The following is a 7,833-nucleotide window of genomic DNA, read 5'->3' on the forward strand; positions in this document are numbered from 1 at the left end:
GTTATTACTGTTATTACTCCAATTCATTGAAAATCAGGGTTAGAAAAAGTATCTAATAGGGAAACCCTAACTTCACCGTTGGTACCCAACTTCGCCTCAGTAATATATGAAATTAATAATTTTACCAAGAAATTCACAAACAGCTGCATAAAAATAGTTTAAAAGTAAAAAGTAAAGATTCTAAAAATAATCTACCAATCTTCGGCACCCGTTTCCAAATTTGCCATCATAATTATAATCATACTTCGTGCACGGCCACAGAATAAGTAATAGTATTATCATAGAGTAACTTATACTAGAGCGATACTGTCATAGTAAATTTTGTAACCCCAGTAAATTCACTGCCATCTGTCGACACACTTTAAAACTAAAAATGAAGATTTATAAAAATACGATAGAATGTATTTAAATATAGATAAATGTTTTTTTTTATTTGCATTAATTATTTTTATGATTTTGACCTATGTTCTTTTACTGATATGCGTTAAAATTGTTAAATAACAAACGAAACCGTCAACGCCATCTATTCGACTGTAGGCCAAAACTAGTAGCGCCCTCTGAACGAGAATCAAATTTTCTTGATTTTCGAGGCACGTTTTTTCCTTAGACTGTATCTATCTATTACGGAGTTATATCTATCTTTGGTATTATCATACAGAACGGCCACGCACCGCCCCGCCCCGACTCGAATTACCTCGCCCCGCGACAGCAGATTAACGGCCGTTTGCCGGCCGCTCAGTACTATTTTTAAGCAACTTACTCACACAATGACGCATGCCGCGTGTACAGAAGTGCCGTTCACACATAGAAACGCAAGTGATTTTTGATGTATAGCGGGTACACCAGTCACCATCACTCTGTCATGACGCCCAACATTCCTAACATTCCTCAGCCGTGCCATTTTGTACGTACGGGCGCGGGCACCCCCCCCCCCCCTTCCTCGACCTCCGAATGCACGGAATTGGCGCGCAGACAGTAAAAACCTACTAAACACGATATGATTTAATGTTAGTTAAGGCGAAGTACCTACACAAGATACTAAAAGCGATTTTAGGGTGCGTAATTTTGCCAACCATATAATACCGCCTGCTTGTTTTTCAATTTAATTTAAAATACAATATAAATAAAAGGCTTTGTAAGTATCAAAACGTCTCAGTATAATTTAATTACCGCTTCAAGATATCTTTGTACATTTTTATACAAAACAATAATATTTTATTACGTCTAATAATTACAATCCAAAAATTACATTTATTTAAGTTTATAATTGTTAAACCTAATATCACGATTTAGCTTAAATATAGAATAATAGGTACGTAAAGCGATTAGTACGGCTACCACGAGTTGACATTTGATGTTTACGCTGACGTGAACTCGCTCGCACTGATGTACTCGTATTGGTGCGATCGAAAGAGTGCGATCGAGTTCACGCAGTCGCTAGCGGAAATGTCAAATGTCAACTCGTGGTAGCCGTATAGGTCCATACCGATAACTTTAACATCGCGAACATAGATTATATTACATCTTTCCGTTATATTGTTAGAAAGCACATCAATATTACATCAACATACTTGCTTTCAGCTATAAATAATTATATTCCAATAAGCAAAAAAAAACAGGCCAATGATAAGTAATAACTTATAAATACAACACAACGAACCGAACAAAAAATAAGTTAAACAGTGTGGAAAAAATGTATGGGAGGGAAAATGCCTTAAAACCTTAAGTTAGCTCATTTTACTTAAAGGAAACATTCTTTTATTTTTAAAAATAAGCAAAACTGCATGCACAGTTTTTTTTTTCACATATCGCATGGGAATCGAACTGACTAAAAAAAAAAAGGTTTGGCTATTTTATTCCACTAGTCGATACAGTTCATATTAATGTTAAAATTTTCCAAGTAACATTAGGTCTTACTCGTCTATCGTACAAAATATTCATACAATGGAATATTTAGTATTTTTTGAATTTTTAAACGGTTTGTTTCCCGGACGAGGGAAGCGAATTTAAAAAAAATCGTTAAACAGTTTTGTTTCTTTTTAAAAATAAAAGAATGTTTTCTTTAAGTAAAATGAGGTAAAATAAGGTTTTAAGGTACTTTCCCTCCAGGGGGCATTAATTTTTTTCGCAGTGCATACCTATCGAATCGAATGATGATTTCTATAACAGTTCATTTTTATACGGAGTAGCTGTCACGTAAAATATTTGTAGACATTTTTTTGAAGTTTTTCCCATTAATTTCTTTATTCTTTATTCTTTATTGTATTGCAGTCATGTTCATAATACATTAGGTGTTACAGTTTGAGGATGGTAGGTACATGACACCCTGTCAGGGCACTCAATTTTCTTAAGTCTAGGTACCTATAATTACATGCATCTCATACAAATAGCAATAAAATCTATATTTATAACTTTATATTTTATCGACGTTTATGCAAAGTTAAATGTCAACTTCGTTTAGAAAATTAGTAAAATAATAAAATAATGATGCTAAATATTAAATGTTAAATGTCTAGGTTAATTTATAAATAGATTTAAATTTATGTAGAAATATATCATTTCAGTACATAAAATACGGTAAAAACATCTGTAATTAGTTTTTAAATTAAGTCCAAACAAAAGCTACTTGAAGGAAATGTCATAGGAATCATGATTCGACGTGATAGGTTATAATTATGACTATTTTAAGCAAGAGGACTGTAAATAAAGTTATAAGTATATTAAACATTACTAGTTTACATTATAATAATGATTATTATAGGAAATCATGAAAATCATCTTAAACTATTTGGTGTTGTTATACAGTGACTCGTGAACTTGATTCACAGCTCGAATAAACTTTGTAAAATACGATTAATATTAAATTTAAATATTTGAAAAGTATTCCATTATCAGACTCAACATTTTCACGCCATTTTTGTACAAAATATTGTTTCGATTCGTACATTACGAGTATAAGTACCGTACCAACATTTATACCACACTAGATTACGTATGTGAAAATTGACAGAAGGTACGTTATTCACAGTGTTTATGTACAGATTTATATAAATACTTGTTACAACATTGAAGCCTTAAAAACTAGACTAAAACGGGGGTAAGTAACGAGATTGTGCTTCAAACAAAATAAGTACGGCCTTTTCCCGAAGCGCTGGCCGCTATAGAGCGCGGGACTGTGGGGGAAATATCTTCTACCCTAGAATATACGTGACCGGCGCCCGGGGACAACCTCAGGTCATAATTAAACCGAGGACATGTCCGGTTGTCGATGGACATATAGCTATTGTTCGAGTTCTCCCCCTCTCCGTACGTATTGTCGGATGACGGCGAACTCTCGTTGTTAGACGATTCGCCGTCCGTCCTCTTACAATACTGTAAGGAATTCGTGAAATTCTGCTTTGAGCAACTATCGTTTGTAACCGGCATCGTTGTGTACCTCAACATCGGCGTCTGTCGAGACTTCTTGAACATGCTTTGCTCAGAGCCTTTTACTGTGATAATAGTATCGGTCGAATTGAGTAGAGCGATGAAACGGTCCCAAAAGCGGGGGTCGCCCCAGGATACGTTCTTAAACTTATCTAATACGAAACAGAGCTCGTCATTTATTTGGTTGTTATCTACTAACTTAATAAATATCACTTTGTTCACATCACTCCTGTTTAATGATTTTAAGTAACTGTAGAATATGTTTTTGAAATGGATGTCGCAAAGATCACCGCAAATAAAATTGGTCGTAATGACTATGATTAAGCGCTTGGACAATTTGGAACTTTTTGAAAAACTGTCAATCGTGAGAATGTTCAACGGTGACTCATTCCTAATCGGCTTCTTCGAAATCATTTTCCTATACTCTAGCTCCGACATTATGTTATTATTCACGAACATATTATCTTTGGTATTACATATCACGTAGTAATCGTACATGTGGTTCGGGTTATCCAGGACGTGATCGACATCCGGGCATGATTGTTCCTTGAACAACGGTACTCCGTATTTCGTATAGAACCAGTCACTGACTTCATACCGAAACGCGTAAAATATAGCACCTATGAGACAAATGACTACAAGGATAATTATCACGCCGCAGATCACGGCGAAATAATTGTTAGGAAGAAATATAGATTTTGAAACGATCTCGTCTCTCAATACTGTGGGATCGCTAATGGAGCCCATGTACTCTTTGCAATGACTCAGAACAGAAGCGATTGTTATTTTAGTAGGCTTGCCCTCGGTATCAGTGCATAACATTTTTTCCGGATCATTTGGATCGCGGCGCAACCAAGAGTCTAGTTCCGCTATACTCTTACAGTCGCAAGAATATTGGTTGCCTTCGATAGAAACGTGAGCTAAACTTTTAGAAGACGACGCTAACAGTTTCCAAGGAAAAAAGTTAACAAGTTTGTTGTCGTCTATTCTGAGTACTGAAAGGGATTTCAGCGAGGAAAAAGTATTATTCGCAACGTGAACAATCGCATTGTGATCTAAATATAATTCATTCAAATTATTCAGGTGTAAAAACTCGTCTCCTTTTAATTCGACTAGTTTATTGTTTTCTAAATGCAAAACTCTGAGCGAATCGACGCCTTTGAATGTTTGGTTATTAACTTCCATCAACTTTGTATTGTTGAGGTATAAAACCTGTAGCTTCTTTTTGCCTATAAAAACGTGATTTCCCAGATGACTGATATCGTTTCCGTCTAAGTATATTTCGGTAGCGTCCATTGGAATTCTGTCCGGGACTTCTGTATAGCCGGCGTTCGAACAGTCGACTACATTCGCATTCCAAGTGATATCGTGATAGCATCTACAGTTGCTCGGGCATATCATCTCGCAATCGCACGCGACGAAATCACAGCAATGGCAAAGAGCGAAGCAGTGGCTCTCGTACGGGCAAAGGAAGTCAGAAGGCGACATGTCTATTATAGTTTTCTTTTCTTTAGTGCGCGAGTACACGAGCGAGCACAGCGATTTATCTAAATCTAGAACCCTCGGGTATTGACGAGTGTGACTCAAATAATTAATTCGTTGAATCCATTCCATCGAACAATCACACACAAATGGGTTTTCACTTATAAAGAACTCTGGCAGGTCGCTATCTTCATCTATTTGATCTAACCTAAATGCATTCATGTCAAGTTGGATCAGTTTGTTATTATTTAACGTCACAATGGACAGTCTTTGTAGTTTTGAAAACGTGCCGACTTGGATGTGCTGTAAATTGTTATGGTTAAAATAGAGTTTCTCCGCCGATTTGGGTATTGAAGTCACAGTAAGCTGCGAAATGTTATTGAAACTGAGGTCTAGTAATTTTATATTGACATCTGTATTCATGTCGTCGTTGACAAAGTTTTCAATGTAATTTTTATGTAGATCGAGCCATTCCAAGCTATTGGGGAAACTTCGGAAATCGAAGGACATAATTTTATTTTGGGACATATTGAGCCAAACCAGACTGTTGAGAGTGCTGAAAATACCATCGAAATTGGTTATTTCGTTTCCATCCATGCGTAATAATTTTAGATTTACGTTTCTACGAAAGCAACCGGGAGCGACGTGCTTGATATTATTGGAGGCTAAATTGAGCACCTGTAGCTGGGGCAGATGTTCGAAAGTATCGTCATTTAAATATGTTACTTTGTTATCAACTAAGCGCAGCCCGAAAAGTTCGGAGAGGCCGCGAAAGTTTTCCCGGTTCAGATGGGTTATATTGTTGTTACCGATGTCCAATGACCTTAGCGAGCGGAGCTTGCGAATTGATACAGGAATAGATGATAAAAGATTATCGTTCAAACCCAAGTCTTCTATAGCCGTCATGTTATCGAAAGCGTTCTCATCTATGTGCTTTATTAAATTGTTGTCTATAAAAAGTTCGTGCAAAACATGCAAGTCAGTGAAAAGATGGGAATGGATGTGCGTTAATTTATTGTTTGATAAAGTTAATGAGTGCAAATTTCTCAACTCTTCAAATGCGTGCTCATCGATATAATTAATGTCGTTATGATCCAAATTTAACTTTTGTAAACTGTACAGGTCTTGGAACAGATAACGGTCGATTTTATTTAAACGATTATAAGATAAGTTTAATATGACCATTCGAAGTAGTCCTTTAAAAGTACCCTTATTCACCCATTTACTAGTCAGTGCATTTTGAGATAAGTCTAAAATTTGTAAATATTCTAACCCATTAAAAAGCGCCGGTGGCAATACTTTCATAGTATTATTACTGACATAAATCTCTTTTAGAGACTTCGTATCTGCGAATAAATCTGGTGGAACTTCGTTCAAAAAGTTACTAGATAAGTTTAAGACCTGTAGGCTGAGCAACCCCTCGAAGGCATTATCTTCTAGGGTAGAAATAGCATTGTTTTGCAAAAACAATTTGGAAAGTGAACGCAACTTCGACAAACTATTGTCAGTAACTACAATTAAATCATTATACGACAAGTCAAGCACTTCTATAACTAAGTTACAACTTCTTACGCTTAAGTTTTGTTCTCTAAACGAATCAGAAAATCCGATAGTCTTTATGTTTTGCAAATGGTTGTTAGTCAAGTTTAGAGTTTTCAAACTGTAGAGCGAGCAGAAAGTTTCTGTTTTCGTGCTCCAGATGTTGTTGTCGCTCAGGTTCAGTTCTATTAGCTCATTGAGCCCGGCGAAGGCTTGCTCGTTGATCTCCATGGTCATGGCTGACCACTCATTGTTATAAGTTGTTACGTGGAGTCGCTTCAGGTCCTTGAAGTTCTCAAAGGCCCGCGCGGGAATCTGCCGCAGTTTACACTTATCCACAACCAGTTCCCGCAATTTCGACAGGTTCGTATGTTTACTTTTCTTCTCCGAGTGAGTAGTTAAAGAGCTCTCGAAGAACAGAATCTCGCTGCACTGGACGTGCAGCGACGTGATGTCGTCGTAATGGGTCCTGGAGATGTTCTGCAGCAGGAGATCCATGCTGCTGATGGTGCGTATCTTGCAGAACAGCACCGCATCCTCCGAGTCCGTCTCCTGGCGGTACCCGCACTCATGCGGCTCACCGGCGACCACATGATAGAACAACACATACACTAACAGACGAAAAGTTCTGCGGCAAGTTTTCATTGGCATTTTACGGTACGCGAGCGACGCGGCTGTGCCATTTAAGCGTTGATCGCATCATAAATATTCACGTGGAGTGAACGTCATCGCGGGGCGCGTGGAATGGACGCGAGCGGTCGGGACGGCGGCTGCCCACCGACTAAACGGGTTCGCTAACTCCGCCTCCGAGGCCCCGCCGCCCGCCCGCCCGGCGCCTACTACTAACTTCATCTCATATTATCGAGGGTGCAAACCGTACAATTGTCGGCATTAATTATAAACTATGTTACGGGCAATTTCCGGGAATACGTTATAATTATTAAAGAAAACAAGCTCTAAAACATTTTTCTACTTGAACAATTTTCTAAGTATAATATCGGGGAATATAGGGCAAACTTTTTTAAAGAGTACTCCTTAAGCTAATATTACATCGGGCACACCTGTTGTGAAAACTTGGAACTTTTTACTCGGGTCCGGGTCTCGAAAATGAGATAAAAGCCTTGGGAAATAGTTTTGTGCACCACATGTTTTACGTTCCTTTTTTCGCGTGGAACGTTTAAACTCTATTACTTAATGGTATGGTTGGACGAAAGTTTACAATGGAGGTTATTTTTATATTAGAACGAAATTTATTAAAACGTTGGCTGTGTTATAGGCAAAATATATAAACAGTAGGATTATAAGACATTAACCACAAGATAAGGAAAGGAAGAATAAATGCTATTTTTATTTTATTTTATTTATTAAGGAAAGGAAGAATTTATT

General features: G+C 37.3%; 1 protein-coding gene across 1 annotated transcript; it reads right to left on the bottom strand.

Moving 5' to 3' along the window:
- Positions 1-2,682: 2,682 nt before the first annotated feature.
- Positions 2,683-7,276, bottom strand: LOC134745046 (toll-like receptor 6). The gene has a single exon (XM_063679019.1). The coding sequence runs from the start codon at positions 7,096-7,098 to the stop codon at positions 3,118-3,120; it is 3,981 nt and encodes a 1,326-aa protein (XP_063535089.1). The 5' UTR covers positions 7,099-7,276; the 3' UTR covers positions 2,683-3,117.
- Between the last annotated feature and the right edge of the window lie 557 nt (positions 7,277-7,833).

Source organism: Cydia strobilella, chromosome 10 (assembly GCF_947568885.1).
Source record: "Cydia strobilella chromosome 10, ilCydStro3.1, whole genome shotgun sequence".
NCBI classification, from domain to species: Eukaryota; Metazoa; Arthropoda; class Insecta; order Lepidoptera; family Tortricidae; genus Cydia; species Cydia strobilella.